The 17,278-nt window shown below is 43.0% G+C and overlaps 1 protein-coding gene across 4 annotated transcripts in view; it reads left to right on the forward strand.

The window, feature by feature from the left end:
- The window catches only part of LOC106563245 (colorectal mutant cancer protein), a 122,325-nt gene that overhangs the window by 65,453 nt on the left and 39,594 nt on the right, over positions 1-17,278 (forward strand). For all 4 annotated transcript variants that reach the window (XM_014128653.3, XM_014128654.3, XM_014128656.3 and 1 more), the window contains 4 exons: positions 6,317-6,463; positions 7,940-8,029; positions 12,148-12,296; positions 16,644-16,784. In XM_014128653.3, coding sequence (XP_013984128.3) covers positions 6,317-6,463; positions 7,940-8,029; positions 12,148-12,296; positions 16,644-16,784 — 527 coding nt within the window. The remainder of the gene's footprint in view (positions 1-6,316; positions 6,464-7,939; positions 8,030-12,147; positions 12,297-16,643; positions 16,785-17,278) is intronic.

The raw sequence follows: 17,278 nt of genomic DNA on the forward strand, positions 1-17,278 counted from the left end.
GTAGCATTTCTAATTCCAGGAAGTTTATTCAGGGAAGTCTGAAGGAGAAGAAGACATTACTGGGAACCAGTGGCCAGACACGTGTATTTATCCTTGCTCCTGCAAGAATGAACCCTTTGAATTTTCCAGCTGCGAACTGAGTTCTGCTTTCTGAACCAAACTATGGATGGTGTTCCGGTTAGGGCAGCCATCTGAATCAATACGTTGTGTGCTTTTAGACACATAATCAAATCTGGTGTCCTCCCAAGGCTTGCTGAAGCTAGTTAGGACCGTAATGCGATTAGACCACGAGATGCATCGAGCGAAAAAAGGGTCAGGCCGACCTAACCAGCCTCACTAATTCTGGCGGGTCCTCAAAGGAGACCTAGACGCAGCAGAAAAAGCATACCAGCTCAGCTCAGAGCACTCGTTCCTCCCACCCCCTTAATTTCTCCTCTCCTCTTTCCTCTAATGAAATCTGTCCGTTTTACAGAGAAATTGGACAAATGCATTGCATTGCTGTTTCAATGCGGGGCTCCTTAAAGGATTTGCTATGCACACACCGGCGCGTCCTTGGGGGCCTGCTTCCTCCCGCTCAGCCTTTTCAAATATGGATTCCCCCTCATTTGAGACTCAAGGTCCAGATACGATCTTAACTTTCCTTCCCTAGGCTTTTACCCTCCATTGAAGTACAGGTATTTACTGTGGTAGTAAGCATCTTTTACACCTTTTACAGTACCGGTACTGTATGTGTCTTGTCCACATAATTCAGCTGTGTCAGCATTTTGTTTACGATACAAAAGAGCGTTTGACTTTAAAGGCCAGATACAGAACACTATATATTGGCATGTCATTGTAAGCCTTCTAAGCTTTTACTATGCACTCCACTCATAATAAGAATCACGTATGTTGGAATCAACCACTTCCAGTGAAACACCACAGCATAAGGCAGTGTATATTGAACCAAAATGTAAACTCAACATGGTAAGTGTTGGTCCCATGTTTCATGAGCTGAAATAAAAGATCACAGAAATGTTCCATATGTACAAAAAGGTTACCATTTCTCCTTTGCCAAGATAATCCATCCAGTTGACATTTGTTGCATATGAAGAAGCTGATTAAACAGCATGATCATTACACAGGTGCACCTTGTGCTGAGGACAATAACAAGCCACTCTAAAATGTGCTGTTTTGTCACACAACACAATGCCACAGATGTCTCAAGTTTTGAGGGACCGTGCAATTGGCATGCTGACTGCAGGAATGTCCACCAGAGTTGTTGCCAGCCTCACAACCGCAGACCACGTGTAACCACGCCAGCCCAGGACCTTCACTTCTGGCTTCTTCACCTGCAGGATTGTCTGAGACCTGCCACTTGGACAGCTGATGAAACTGAGGAATATTTCTGTCTGTAATAAAGCTCTTTGTGGGGAAAAACTCATTCTGATTGGCTGGCCTGGCGCTGCAATGGCTGGACCTGGCTCCCAAGTGGGTATGCCTATGCCCTCCCAGGCCCACCCATGGCTGCGCCCCTTCCCAGTCATGTAAAATCCATGGATTAGAGCCTAATGAATGTATTTCAATTGACTGATTTCCTTATATGAACTTTAACTCAGTAAAATTGTTCAAATGTTGCATAGTGCCTTTTATATTGTTGTTCAGTATACTTTTTAAAATCAGCTGGATACAAGAACTGTCCTGGACAGATGTGCATGTGAGTCAAACAAAGTCCTCGGTTTATAAACTGGCCAGAACCAAACAGAACCAGAATCATTTTCTTTGCAGTTTCTTTTCTCAGGGATCATGAGGGAGAAAGCTGGCTAGAGGACTAGTTCATGATGTCGCAGTCATCTCTGTGTCCTTTGGCAGCACATGGCAGCCATGTTGGCTTTTTTCAGACCCTTGGCTCCCAGGGAGTTTCGCAGGAGAGGAGAACAGGAAAAACAGCAGTGTTCAAAGTCATGGCCAAGCTCTCTCGCATTCTTTTACTCTCTCTCTCTCTCTCTCTCTCTCTCTCTCTCTCTCTCTCTCTCTCTCTCTCTCTCTCTCTCTCTCTCTCACACACATTTATTGGCTTGGGAAACATGTTTACATTGCCAAAGCAAGTGAAATTAACAATACAAAGTGAACAGTCATTATGTCTACATACAGTTGTCCAAAAAGCTAAATTTTAGTCTCATCTGACCAGAGTACCTTCTTCCATATGTTTGGGGAGTCTCCCACATGCCTTTTGGCGAACACCAAACATGTTTGCTTATTTTTTTCTTTGAGCAATGGCTTTTTTCTGGCCACTCTTCCGTAAAGCCCAACTCTGTGGAGTGTATGGCTTAAAGTGGTCCTATAGAGCTTTGCAGCTCCTTCAGGTTTATCTTTGGTATCTGTGTTGCCTCTCTGGTGAATGCCCTACATGCCTGGTCTGTGAGTTTTGGTGGGCGGCTCTCTCTTGGCAGGTTTGTTGTGGTGCCATATTCTTTCCATTTTTTAATAATGGATTTAATGGTGCTCTGTGGGATGTTCAAAGTTTCATTTTTTAAATTTTTTATAACCCAACCCTGATCTGTACTTCTCCACAACTTTGTCCCTGACCTGTTTGGAGAGCTCCTTGGTCTTCATGGTGCCGCTTGCTTGGTGGTGCCCCTTGCTTAGTGGTGTTACAGACTCTGAGGCCTTTCAGAACAGGTGTGTATATATACTGACATCATGTGACAGATCATGTGACACTTAGATTTCACACAAGTGGACTTTATTTAACTAATTATGTGACTTCTAAAGGTAATTGGTTGCACCAGATCTTATTTAGGGGCTTCATAGCAAAGGGGTTGAATCCATATGCACGCACCACTTTTCAGTTTTTTATTATTTAGAATTGTTTGAAACAAGTTCTTTTTTTAATTTCATTTCACCAATTTGGACTATTTTGTGTATGTCCATTACATGAAATCCAAATAAAAATCCATTTAAATTACTGGTTGTAATGCAACAAAATAGGAAAAATGCAAAGGGGATGAGTACTTTTGCAAGGCACTGTACTTCTTATCAAATACTCATTGTGTACTATCGTAACGTTCTTGGATCTGCAAAACCACCAGGCTTGCTCCATTATTCAGTACTACACATGGGTTTAATTATTTATTTGCTAGCTAACTAAATAACAACGCAGAATTAACATACACACTTTACATGAGACAAAGGTCCCTAGTGGACTAACAAAATATGACGGCTTTTACACAGAGATGGAGAGGGGGAAAAAAACGGAAACATTCTATAACTATTCTCCCATTAAACATATACTTTACACACGAACCGCCGCCAATTTGGAATAAGAAATCATGAATGTATTTAAGTGTGAAATGCCTATGATTGTCGTTTATCTCGGTCGGAACCAAGCCTTCTCGGAAAGTTGTTAGGCTTCCAGCTGTATGGCTCTGATTGTCCGAAAGGGCTTTCCCGTCTTCTACTGTTGTTCACTCTGGAAGATAACAGCCATGTCGATGGTTCCAATTGGTGATGAGCGTAGTAGGATAGTCTCACTTACATTAGCTTTTCTCAATATCTGACTTAAGACAGCTGTACCAGTGATTGTCTGAGATGAGCTTCTCGCCTCTTCCTCCTCGTGTTGGTATTCAGGATTCGGACCACAATAGACATGAGCTGCAGCTCTTCGTCTCTCTGGTCTAAAGAAAGGTGAGTATTTCTTCACCTCGTGTTGAGATTCAGCGTTTCAACCATTTAAAACATGTAGCTCTCGCCTCACGCTTCCTGGTCTAATGTTAATTTCGTAACAAAGGCTTTTTATGCACTCTGGCCAAAAGGGGCGTTCCGTCATGCTGACAAGCTCTCTGACCTCACTCGGAGCGTGGCTACTTAATGTGCAAAGGATATGATTAGAAGTTCTCTCTTACCCATCCTAAAAGCACTTTCATATCTTAACAAACATACTTGAATCATTTTTCATATTGTATTCACAACATATTTGTCACACCCTGGCCATAGAGAGGTTTTTTATTCTCTATTTTGGGTAGGCCAGGGTGTGACTAGGGTGGGCATTCTATGTTCCTTTTTCTATGTTCTTTATTTTCTATGTTTTGGCCGGGTATGGTTCTCAATCAGGGACAGCTGTCTATTGTTGTCTCTGATTGGGAACCATACTTAGGTAGCCCTTTTCCCTCCTTGTGTTGTGGGATGTTGACTTTGTTTATGGCCCATAGCCTTTAGCTTCACGGTTTGTTGGGTAGTGTTTATTTTTTTGTTCGGCGTCTTTTCTAATAAAAATAATCTGTACGCTCACCACGCTGCACCTTGGTCCTCTCCTTTCAACCGACGTGACAATATTGGATGAAAACTTGACAGATAAAGTGGGTATCCTTTCCAAGTTACAGTATTTGGTCCATACCGTTTTTAATAACATCACAAAATGAAAAACAATATGACATTAGTTTCCTATGTCTCCCCACTGACCATTTCGTTACGTTAGAAATATTGTTCCATGATTCACTTTTTAACGTTAGAGTTTTGGGGCGGCAAAAATCTCTCTAGACAACGGCATTTCTTTGGTTGATACTAAAGGGTAGAGAGAGAGTTCTCTCCTGCTTAAATTTACGACCAGGTGTGGAGGTTTCAAAACCCCCACAGTTCCCTCCTCCCCTCATTTGTCGGTGGGAGAGGGTCTGGTTATTGTCAGCCATTACCAAGCTGATCTGACCCATTGTGATCCTCACAGGACAGTCATGACACAGTGTTGTAACAATGTGCAAATAGTTAAAGTAGAAAAGGGAAAATAAATAAACATGAACACGTGTTGCTTTTTCTTCAAACACCATTGTTAACAGGTCACAAATCTTGCTGCTGTGATTGCACGCTGTGGGTCTGGAATTGTATTTGTTTTCAAATTCTATGTGGGTCTGTGTAATCTGAGGGTATTATGTATCTCTAATATGCTCATACATTTGGCAGGAGGTTAGGAAGTGCAGCTCCGTTTTCAATGGATTTTGTGGGCAGCGTGCACAGCCAGGTCTGCCTACGACGACCTTTCTCAATAGCAAGCCTATTCTCATTGAGTCTGTACATAGTCAAAGCATAGTCTCACATTCCCAGTGTCTCTGCTTCACTGTCAACCTTTTCCCACTCTCCTCTCGCCCCCCTCTTTCTGTCACTCACTTTCTCTTCTATTTCCGCTCATCCCTTTCTCTCTCTATCTGTCTCTGAAAGTCGCCTCTCCCCTGGTGTCCGTAGGGAAATAGAGGTGGGGAAAATCTGTTCTCGCAGTCTGGCTGCGGAGGCAGAGACAGAGTTAGTGGCAGATGAAGGCTTATCGCCTCATCTGTTTTCCAGGCCAGTATGTCTGCCCTAGAGGAAGCCTGATTTACATTTCAGACCATACATTTGATGTAGATAGATTTACCTGTGCCTATAATGCCACGTGTGTGTGTGCAATTTAAAGGTTTGCCTATATTATTGACAACATGCAGGTAGCTAACATGATTTTGACTTCTTGTCATGTGTATTCAGCTATCCAGTGCTGCCAACAGCTCATGCCAGTTGCTGACTGTTTGCGGGTATATATTGTGTTGTCTCTGTGTGTGCAATGTGTGCTGTGTAAAGAACAAAAGGCCATTGTTTTCAAAACCAAGTTTGCCGAGTTTTCACTGTTTATACGGTATTTTCATGAGCCAGGGGTCAAACTAATGTTCTTTCTTTTCCACGCTTTTCCTGGCAGAGGAAGCTCTCTCCCTCTGACACATACACACACCCCAACATTCATGCACACAACCACACACACACACCTGGAGCCTAAACTGCTTTGGGTTGTGAAGAGGTAAGAACATATTAACAACAGCGTTTGGATTTTGTATACAAGCTGCAAGCATAATACAGACAAATCCAAGCTTGCATACAAATTCATTGCGAGACCTGGCAAGCCTTTCCAAATAGCTTTTTGATGCTTAATATAGAGTGAGGAGAAGCCTGTCAGCAGTGGAGTGATTCAAGTACCCTGTTGCCTCTGCATTCATAACATCATCACTGTCCCAAAATTCCTGCCTTTGCCCACTGCTTTAAAGAGATGGGATGGATCCTCACATTGTCGAAAACTGGAGCAAAAAGTGGTTAAAGTTGCAACTAACTGAGTCCTTTTGTCAATCCTCTGTATGATGAGGTCATAAGCAGTTGTGTGTTTTCAGCAGGTCTGGTTGTTATTGATATTTTATTCATGTTATTTTAACGTTTTGCCATGCCCATGACCACCAGCTTATGTGTGTCTTTGTGTGCCACAGAATGAAATAGAACACATTCACATGAAATAGTAATATAATATATCTCTATGGTGTCTTTTCCCCAGGTGCGAGAGCTGCAGACGCGTCTCCAGAGCTCCCAGCCTGCAGGCCTGTCCAGCCCCGGGCGTCTCACCCCCACCTCCCGTCCAATCAACCCCAGCACTGGGGAACTCAGCACCAGCAGCAGCAGTAACGATATACCTGTGGCCAAGGTAGAACACACACACTATGACATGCATAGTAAGGGGGGAAAAAAAGTTATGCATGTGGAAGTACATTATAGGGTTAAGACCTCACACGGTCTTGAGTAATAGAATTGAATAAATGGAAATTGTACATTCATATGAGGTAATGCAATGTCTCTCTGGGGACATTATGAACTCTCCTCTGGAATGACCAAGGACAAACATTTTATTTTCTTTTCCAATTTTCACCATCTCTTATAGTACTGTCTCGATCACACACACACACACACACACACACACACACACACACACACACACACACACACACACACACACACACACACACACACACACACACACACACTAATCAGCATACTAGCCTTTGGCTTGTCCACCCAGAGAGGGACAGTGGTAATCAGGCAACCATTCGCTCTTCCACAGTCCCGTGTGTGTCCTTGACATTGAGCCTCAGAGGGAATACAATACATTAGAGCAGTGGACCTTTTCTGAGCCGAGATCACTTTCTGAGTCAAAATGAAGGCTGAGATATGCCCCAGATAAAAAAAAAATGTAAACCTATGCAACATTAACCTATTAAAAACAGTTCTGTAGAAATGAAGTTTGCATTAGGCTATATGCCCAATTCATTATGCAATGCTTGAATTGCCCTGCCAATGATGTTCTTCTCAGACATTACATTTCACACTGGTAATAGATCATCATTTGTTGTATTACTTGTGAGGCACAGCTGAGTGAGCATACATTGAAATAATGTGCTTTCTTTATGTTACTGGACTGCTTGTGCCTGCCTCTGAGTCTCAGCGGAGGGAGCCCATCAGCGGGTCCGCCTCTCACCATCAGACCATCCCTCAGCCCTCCCCGCTCCGTTAAGACCAAAAAGGGGATGGCGAAACTTGCGCTGATGGCAAAACTCGAGGCACACCGCATTAGTTCTGCCTCATGTACAAATTCATGTTGTTGCTCTTATGACCAGAGTAAGTGAAATATTCCTTGATATAAAAGAAGACAGTCGCTAATAATAACAATGCAAGCCTATCGATACATTTTGCTACTCATTCATTGAAACTGCAGTGTGAGTGGTTAAGCGCATTTCATGGCTTATAAAAGTGCTGAATAAAAATTCAACATGAACTCACTCATAAAAACAGTAGCTCTTTGCAGTAATTGTTGACAGTCTCTCTTCAGCCGTCGTTTTAGATGTTTTTAAATCACAGTATCAACTTCCTTTGCTGTGCGCTCGAGAAAGCTGCAGACAGACACAGTGATCTGAGCAATGCCTGTAGGTGCACTTGATTTTCTCTCCGGGCACGCAGAGTTGGTACCTTCAGACACATGGCAGCTGAAAAAAGTGCACCTACTGCCAACAGTGCGAGACAGAAAAAAGTAGGAATGTAAGGCTATATCATTGGGTGTTTTATAGAAATGTTTTGCGATCGACTAGGAATGCCTTGGAGATCAAGCAGTTTGTTGTCTTGTTGCTAGGTGGCGGAGCGGGTGAAACTGTCTAAAACCAGGTCGGAGTCTTCCTCCACCGAGAGACCTGTTCTGGGATCAGAGATCAGCAGCATCGGGGTAAGGGGCTACTGGATGCCTATTCAATACTGAAGGCTTTGAGGGGGAAGATGTTAAAACAAAGTAAGTAGTATAGAGAGAGGGGTAGTTAGAGTAAGAGAGAGAGCGACAGTAGGTAGGACATTTCCTTGTAGCAGCTGGCCGATGATAACCGCAGCATCTGCAGAAGTGTCAGAAATGGGTATCTATCACCAGTATGGTGTGACAGACCTGGTGTAACTCATACCCCACTGCTCCCTCCCTCTGCACCCACAAAGCCCCGTTGACACTAAAGATTGACCTGACAACGTCACCTCGAACGGGGGGACTATCAACAGACCCAGCTACAGTGCCATCGGAAAGTGTTCAGACCCCTTTACTCTTTCACATTTTGTTACGTTACAGCCTTATTCTAAAATGGATTAAATAAAAAAAGGTCCTCGGTAATCTACACACAAAGCCCATAATGACAAAGCGAAAACAGGTTTGTATACATTTTTGCAAATGTATTAAAAACAGAAATACCTTATTTACATAAGTATTCAGACACTTTACTATGAGACTCAAATTTGAGCTCAGGTGCATCCTGTTTCCATTGATCATCCTTGATGTTTTTACAACTTGATTGGAGTCCACCTGTGGTAAATTCAATTGATTATACACGATTTGGAAAGGCACACATCTGTTTATATAAGATCCCACAGTTGACAGTGCATGTCGGATCAAAAACCAATTGAGATTGAAGGAATTGTCAGTAGAGCACCGAGACCGGATTGCTTTGAGGCATGGATCTGGGGAAGGGTACCAAAAAATGTCTGCAGCATTGAAGGTCCCCAGGAACACAGTGATCTCCATCATTCTTAAATGGAAGAAGTTTGGAACCACCAAGACTCTTCCTAGAGCTGGCATCCCAGTCAAACTGAGCAATCCTGGGAAAAGGGCCACCAAGAACCCAGCTCTAGAGTTTGTCTGTTGAGATGGGAGAACCTTCCAGAAGGACAACCATCTCTGCAGCACTCCACCAATCAGGCCTTTATGGTAGAGTGGCCAGATGGAAGCCACTCCTCGGTAAAAGGAACATGACAGCCTGCTTGGAGTTTGCCAAAAGGCACATAAAGACTCTCAAATCATGAGGAACAAGTCTGATGAAACCAAGATTGAACTCTTTGGCCTGAATGCCAAACGTCACATCTGGAGGAAACCTGCACCATCCCTATGATGAAGCATGGTGGTGGCAGCATCATGCTGTGAGTATGTTTTTCAGCAGCAGGGACTGGGAGACTATTCAGGATCGAGGCAAAGATGAACAGAGCAAAGTACAGAGAGATCCTTGATGAAAACCTGCTACAGAGTGCTCGGGACCTCAGACTGGGGTGAAGGTTCACCATCCAACAGAACAATGACCCTAAGCACACAGCCAAAACAACACAGGAGTGGCTTCGGGACAAGTCTCTGAATGTCCTTGAGTGGCCCAGCCGGAGCCCGGAATTGAACCCGATTGAACATCTCTGGGGAGACCTGAAAATAGCTGTGCAGCAACGCTTCCCATCCAACCGGACAGAGCTTGAGATGATCTGCAGAGAAGAATGGGAGAAACTTCCCAAATACAGGTGTGCCAAGCTTGTAGCATCATACCCAAGAAGACTCAATGCTGTAATTTCTGCCAAAGGTGCTGAAACAAAGTACTGAGTAAAGGGTCTGAATACTTATGTAAATGTGATATTTCAGTTTATTTTGTATAATTTAGCTAAAAAATCTAAACCTGTTTTTGCTTTGTCATTATGGGGTATTGTGTATAGATTGGTTAGTAAAAAAGCAATTGAGTCAATTTTAGAATAAGGCTGTAACATAACAAAATGTGGAACAAGTCAAGGGGTCTTAATACTTTCCAAAGGCACTGTACAGTACAGTCGCGGCCAAAAGTTTTGAGAATGACACAAATATAAATTTTCACAAAGTCTGCTGCCTCAGTTTGTGTGATGGCAATTTGCATATACTCCAGAATGTTATGAAGAGTGATCAGATGAATTGCAATTCATTGCAAAGTCCCTCTTTGCCATGCAAATTAACTGAATCCCCCAAAAAAACATTTCGACTGCATTGGCGGCAGGGTAGCCTAGTGGTTAGAGTGTTGGAGTAGTAATCGAAAGGTTGCAATATCGAATTCCTGAGCTGACAAAGTACAAATCTGTTGTTCTGCCCCTGAACAAGGCAGTTAACCCACTTTTCCTAGCCCATCATTGAAAATAAGAATTTTTTGTTAACTGACCTGCCTAGTTAAATGTCAGTGATTTTCTCGTTAACACAGGTGTGAGTGTTGACGAGGACAAGGCTGGAGATTACTCTGTCATGCTGATTGAGTTTGAATAACAGACTGGAAGCTTCAAAAGGAGGGTGGTGCTTGGAATCATTGTTCTTCCTCTGTCAACAATGGTTACCTGCAAGGGAACAAGTGCTGTCATCATTGCTTTGCACAAAAAGGGCTTCACAGGCAAGGATATTGCTGCCAGTAATATTGCACCTAAATCAACCATTTATCGGATCATCAAGAACTTCAAGGAGAGCGGTTCAATTGTTGTGAAGAAGGCTTCAGGGCGCCCAAGAAAGTCCAGCAAGCGCCAGGACCGTCTCCTAAAGTTGATTCAGCTGCGGGATCGGGGCACCACCAGTACAGAGCTTGCTCAGGAAAAACATCAGGGACAGACTGATAATCTGCAAAAGGTACAAGAATTGGACTGCTGAGGACTGGGGTAAAGTCATTTTCTCTGATGAATCCCCTTTCCGATTGTTTGGGGCATCCGGAAAAAAGCTTGTCCGGAGAAGACAAGGTGAGTGATACCATCAGTCCTGTCTCATGCCAACAGTAAAGCATCCCGAGACCATTCATGTGTGGGGTTGCTTCTCAGCCAAGGGAGTGGGCTCACTCACAATTTTGCCTAAGAACACTGCCATGAATAAAGAATGGTACCAACACATCCTCCGAGAGCAGCTTCTCCCAACCATCCAGGAACAGTTTGGTGATGAACAATGCCTTTTCCAGCATGATGGAGCACCTTGCCATAAGGCAAAAGTGGCTCGGGGAACAAAACATCGATATTTTGGGTCCATGGCCAGGAAACTTCCCAGACCTTAATCCCATTGAGAACTTGTAGTCAATCCTCAAGAGGCGGGTGGACAAACAAAAACCCACAAATTCTGACAAACTCCATGGATTGATTATGCAAGAATGGGCTGCCATCAGTCAGGATGTGGCCCAGAAGTTAATTGACAGCATGCCAGGGCGGATAGCAGAGGTCTTGAAAAAGAAGGGTCAACACTGCAAATATTGACTCTGCATCAACTTTATGTAATTGTCAGTAAAATACTTTGACACTTATGAAATGCTTGTAATTATACTCCAGTATTCCATAGTAACATCTGACAAAAATATCTAAAGACACTGAAGCAGCAAACTTTGTGGAAATTAATATTTGTGTCATTCTCAAAACTTTTGGCCACGACTGTACATCGTTTTATCGCTCTCCTCTTTCAATCCTCTTCTGATGGATGCCCTCTTTTCTCTAGTGCCTCCCTCCCTCTCTGCCTTTCCTTCCCTCTCTTTTTATTTCTCCCTCTCTCCCCTTGGTGTGTGTTCAGGTGTGAGTGACGGGAACCAATCCTAATGATTCCAGGGCTTCTCTTTTCCTTGAAGCTCTGGCCACCAAAATTCTCTTTAGCTGGAACCCATCTGACCCAAAATAGACTTGAAAGAGAGTGAGAGGGAAGAGCGAGAAAGAGATGCAGACTGTTAGTATTCCTCTGGGACTAGGCTGAGGCAGATTATGTAAAGGAGGGAGAGCAAAGTTCAATAGAAAACCTGTATACAATCTCTTGAAAAAGATTTTAATCTCAATAAAAACCAATCTGTGTAATTAAAGGTTATAAACACACTCTGTATAAACTCAATGTGGATTAAGAGAGTGGAGGATCACAAAGAAATCCCCTCAGTCTGCCTGACCCATTAAATTCCCATTGTGCTGTTTTTACGTTGTGATTTTTGGCTGCACCTTGACTCACATTGGTTGAAGCGCTGTCTACTCCCCTCCATTGATGTAAATGTCAGTCTTTCCCCCATGTACCCCTGTTCCTCCTCCTCCCAGGTGTCCAGTAATGTGGCGGAGCACTTGGCACACTCCCTCCAGGACTGCTCCAACATTCAGGAGATCTTCCAGACCCTCTACTCCCACGGATCAGCCATCTCTGAGAACAAGATCAGGGAGTTTGAGGTGGAGACGGAGAGACTTAACAGGTGACACTCAAACCACGTTGCCTGTCACTTACAGCCCTGATCTTCATCTTATAAGTAATGTCATATTAAAGTAATACTGTATCCCACCATTAATGCCAAAATGTACACACACCTGTCTATATAAGGTCCCACAGTTGACAGTGCAACCAAGCCACAAGGTTGAAAGAATTGTCCGTAGTGCTCCGAGACCCGGATTGTGTCGAGGCACAAATCTGGGGAAGGGTACAAAAACATTTCTGCAAGATTGAAGGTCCCCAAGAACGCAGTGGCCTCCATCATTCTTAAATTAAATAAGTTTGGAACAATCAAGTATCTTCCTATATCTGGCCTCCTGGCCAAACTGAGCAATCTGGGGATAAGGGCCTTGGTCAGGGAGGTGACCAAGAAACCGATGGTCACTCTGACAGGGCTCCAAAGTTACTCTGTAGAGATGGGAGAGCCTTCCAGAATCAAATCATATCGAATTGTACTTGTCACGTGCGCCGAATACAACAGGTTTAGACCTTACAGTGTAATGCTTACTTACAAGCCCTTAACTTCTCTGGGCTAGGCGGGACAGCCAGTGAAATAGCATGGCGCGAAATACAAAACAGCTAAAATCTCATTTCATTTTCTCAAACAATCAACTATTTTACACCATTTTAAAGATAAACTTCTCGTTAATCTAACCACATTGTCCGATTTCAAAAAGGCTTTACGGCGAAAGCATAATATTAGATTATGTTAGGAGAATAAACTTCACAAGAAAAACCACACAGCCATTTTCCAAGCAAGGACATGCATCACAAAAACCAAAAATACAGCTAAAATATTCAGTAACCTTTGATGATCTTCATCAGATGGCACTCATAGGACTTCATGTTACACAATACATGTATGTTTTGCTCGATAAAGTTGATATTTATATCCAAAAACCCCATTTTACATTGGCGATAGGATGTTCAGAAAATGTATTCCCACGAAAACTTCTGGTGAATGAGCACATCAATTTACAAAAATACTCATCATAAACGTTGATAAAATTTACAACAGTTATTGAAAGAATGATAGATATACTTCTCCTTAATGCAACCGCTGTGTCAGATTTTAAAATAGCTTTATGGAGAAAGCACATTTTTCAATATTCTGAGTACATAGCTCAGCCATCAAAGCAAGCTATACAGATACCCGCCAAGTTCTGGGGTCAACTAAACTCAGAATTTGTATTTATAAATATTCTCTTACCTTTGCTGATCTTCGTCAGAATGCACTCCCAGGACTCCTACTTCCACAATAAATGTTATTTTTGTTCGAAAATACTCCATATTTATGTCCAAATACCTACGTTTTGTTTGTGTGTTCAGATCACTATCCAAAGGCATAACGCGCAAGCGTAAATCCAGACACGAAAAGTCCAATAGTTCCATTACCGTTCGTAGAAACATGTCAAACGTTTACATTCAATCCTTAGGGTCTTTTTAACATAAAACGTCGATAATATTCCAACCGGACAATAGCGTATTCATTACAGAGTAAAAAGAAGGAGCGGCGCACCAAACGTGCCCGCGCAGTAAACAACTCACTGGTCCCAGGCAGTCCACTCATTGACTGAGCTCCTATTTTCTGCCATCTGCTGTTGACAGCCAATGGAAGCTTTAGGAAGTGCAACGTGACCCCACAGACACTATAGTTTCGATAGGGATTCAAAAGAAGAACTACAATTCTCAGATTTCCCACTTCCTGGTTGGATTTTTCTCAGGTTTTTGCCTGCCATATGAGTTCTGTTATACTCACAGACATCATTCAAACAGTTTTAGAAACTTCAGAGTGTTTTCTATCCAAATCTACTAATAATATGCAAATATTCGACTCTGGGCCCGAGTATTAGGCAGTTTACTCTGGGTACGCTTTTCATCCGAAAATGAAAATACTGCCCCATGCAGTTTTAAGAAAGAAAAAAAAAAAAGTAACAAATAAAAGTAACAAATAATTAAAGAGCAGCAGTAAAATAACAATAGCAAGGCTATATACAGAGGGTACCGGTACAGAGTCAATGTGCGGGGGCACCAGTTAGTCGAGGTAATTGCGGTAATATGCGCATGCCGGTAGAGTTATTAAAGTAACAATGCATAGATAATAAACAGAGTAGCAGCAGCTTAGAAGGGGGGGGGCAGGCAATGCAAATAGTCTAGGTAGCCATTTGAGTAGATGTTCAGGAGTCTTATGGCTTGGGGGTAGAAGCTGTTTAGAACCTCTTGGACTTAGACTTGGCGCTCTGGTACCGCTTGCCGTCTGGTAGCAAAGAGAACAGTCTATGACTAGGGTGACTGGTGTCTTTGACAATGTGAGTCAAGGTGACAATTGTTTGTGCCTTCCTCTGACACCATCTGGTATAGAGGTCCTGAATGCCAAGCGTCACGTCTGGAGGAAACCTGGCACCATCCCTACAGTGAAGCATGGTGGTGGCAGCATCATGCTGTGGGGATGTTTTTCAGCGGCAGAGACTGGGAGACTAGTCAGGATTGAGGGAAAGATGAACGGAGCAAAGTACAGAGATCCTTGATGAAAACCTGCTCCAGAGCGCTGAGACTGGGGCGAAGGTGCATCTTTCAACAGGACAATGACCCTAAGCACACAGCCAACACAACGCAGGAGTGTCTTTGGGACAAGTCTCTGAATGTTTTTGAGTGGCCCAGCCAGAGCCCGGACTTGAACCCGATTAAACATCTCTGGAGAGACCTGAAAATAGTTGTGCAGCGATGCTTCCCGTCCAGCCTGACAGAGCTTGAGAGGATCTGCAGAGAGGAATGGGAGAAACTTTCCAAATACAGGTGTGCCAAGCTTTTGGCATCATACCCAAGCAGAGTCAAGGCTGTAATCGCTGCCAAAGGTGCTTCAACAAAATACTGAGTAAAGGGTCTGAATACTTATGTAAATGTTACATTTATTCTTTTATTTTTTTTTATACATTTCCCACAAAATCTAAACCTGTTTTCTCTTGTCATTATGGGTATTGTGTGTAGATGATGAGGGGGGGGGGGACATTTTAATCAGTTTTAGAATAAGGCTGTAACGTAACAAAATGTGGAGAAAGTTGACTGTCTGAATACTTTCCGAATGCATTGTATGTAAGTTTACATCGGTAAAATACACAAATTTGCTTTGTATTGATGTAGGATAAAAAAGGCCATGTTTAAAATGTAAACTATAGTATTGACATCCCCCTAACCTACACTGTAGTTTAGAGATTCACACTAGAGGTACTTTTCTATCAGCGAGTCTTCATTATGGGTCCTTTAAGAAAGCCCAAGCCTATGAATGAACCCGATTCAGGCACATGTTCAATAGTTGTGTTCCAACATGCAGGTGAATTTATATAAAACCAGTTTTATTTGCAGCTCTTCTTTTCCTCAAAAAACTCCCTTCAGAAGTCTGTTCCAAGCGAATGAAGTAGTAACTCTTCAAACAGTGTACTTTAGGATCTTTGGGGGGATTTCAAATTTAGCGAATTATGTTATGACGTTTCCTCATAATCCTGACTATTTGGAAGTGAGATGTGGAGATCTGAGTGTTCTCAGTAGGAGGGCTTAAGTCGTAATCCTTTGTAATTCCTTTGCGTTTTATCACTTCATTCCAGTCAGAGCTTCAGACTTAGTAGACATTTAAAGCAGATGGGTTTGAAATGTTGTGAAACACTGCTTATACAGTTCTGTAGGTCTGTCTCTCAGGCCAAATCGAATGTCACGATCGCGGTGATTGTTCAGTTTTCGATTTTTTTCGAACAAAGAACACATTACGATCACTCTTTTTTTGAGGTTTATCCAAATGGATAAGTACGCTTAAAGGGATAGTTTACCTTAAAATCGAACCATTTTCATACCTCATAAGTGGTATAATACATCATAAGTGTGCCAATCCAAAATGAAGGGGATAGCTTGGCACCTGGTAACCTGTGACTTAGATTTTGGGGTGTGTCTACTTAAAGGTTGTTATTTGGCCCATGTTTTTATGGGATGTCTAACCACCAGGCTGCGGACACGCCCTCTTTTCTCTTCATTAAGCCCTGAGTGCTTTATTGACAGCCTTAATTATATGGATAGTTACGTGTCACTAGCTACTCTCATATAATCTACCCATAAAACCAAGGCCATTTGAGTAAGAGAGAGGAGGGTGGCTATAGTTGCACCGTCCGTTTGTCCCCTAACACTCCCTTTACTGCAATAGCTGATGTGTGATGAGCGATCTGGCACAAAATAACAGCCGTGAATCACCCAGGTGGGTGCTTTAAATCACTGGTGGAGGGGTGAGTTGCACGGTGAAGTGCTTTGAGATGTAATCCAATAATGATGACTAATGTGTGTGTTCCAGCCGCATCGAGCACCTGAAGTCTCAGAATGACCTCTTGACCATCACGTTGGAGGAGTGTAAGGGCAACGCCGAGAGGATGAGCATGCTGGTGGGCAAATACGAGTCCAACGCCACCGCCCTACGACTGGCACTGCAGTACAGGTACACACACACACACGGATGGACACACTCTCACGTGCGCACATACAAAGCAAGGCCTAACTTAATGAAGCATGCAAAATACATATTACTCACATTCCCACACTCATGCTTGTGCTCAAGTGCCAGACAGAAAGAAAGAAACACGCCAACAAGGTGAAAATCTGAATCCAAATGTCTTCATCCACATCTATGGACAAGCTTAATTTGCTAAGCTAACAAAAACCTTTATCAAGCTGTAACCGTCAGAGCCATGCTAATGCTACCTCATTAGAAGCCTCTTCCGGTAATTATAATTAGGAGGTCAGGGCCTCTTTTGTACGTTGCCTTAGGTAGCAGCCATCCGCATCTCATTAGCATTCTCATCCCCTTGGCCAATCAAGGGGTCTGTGTGTTTGTGTGCGAGCTCTTCTCTGATAAATTGCCCTGAAGGTGCCCATTCAGCAAAGCTAACGCAAACGAGAAACGAAAGGAAGACGGATCTAATCTGAGTGGTA

Source organism: Salmo salar, chromosome 11, assembly GCF_965601325.2.
Source record: "Salmo salar chromosome 11, fSalSal1, whole genome shotgun sequence".
Taxonomy (NCBI): Eukaryota; Metazoa; Chordata; class Actinopteri; order Salmoniformes; family Salmonidae; genus Salmo; species Salmo salar.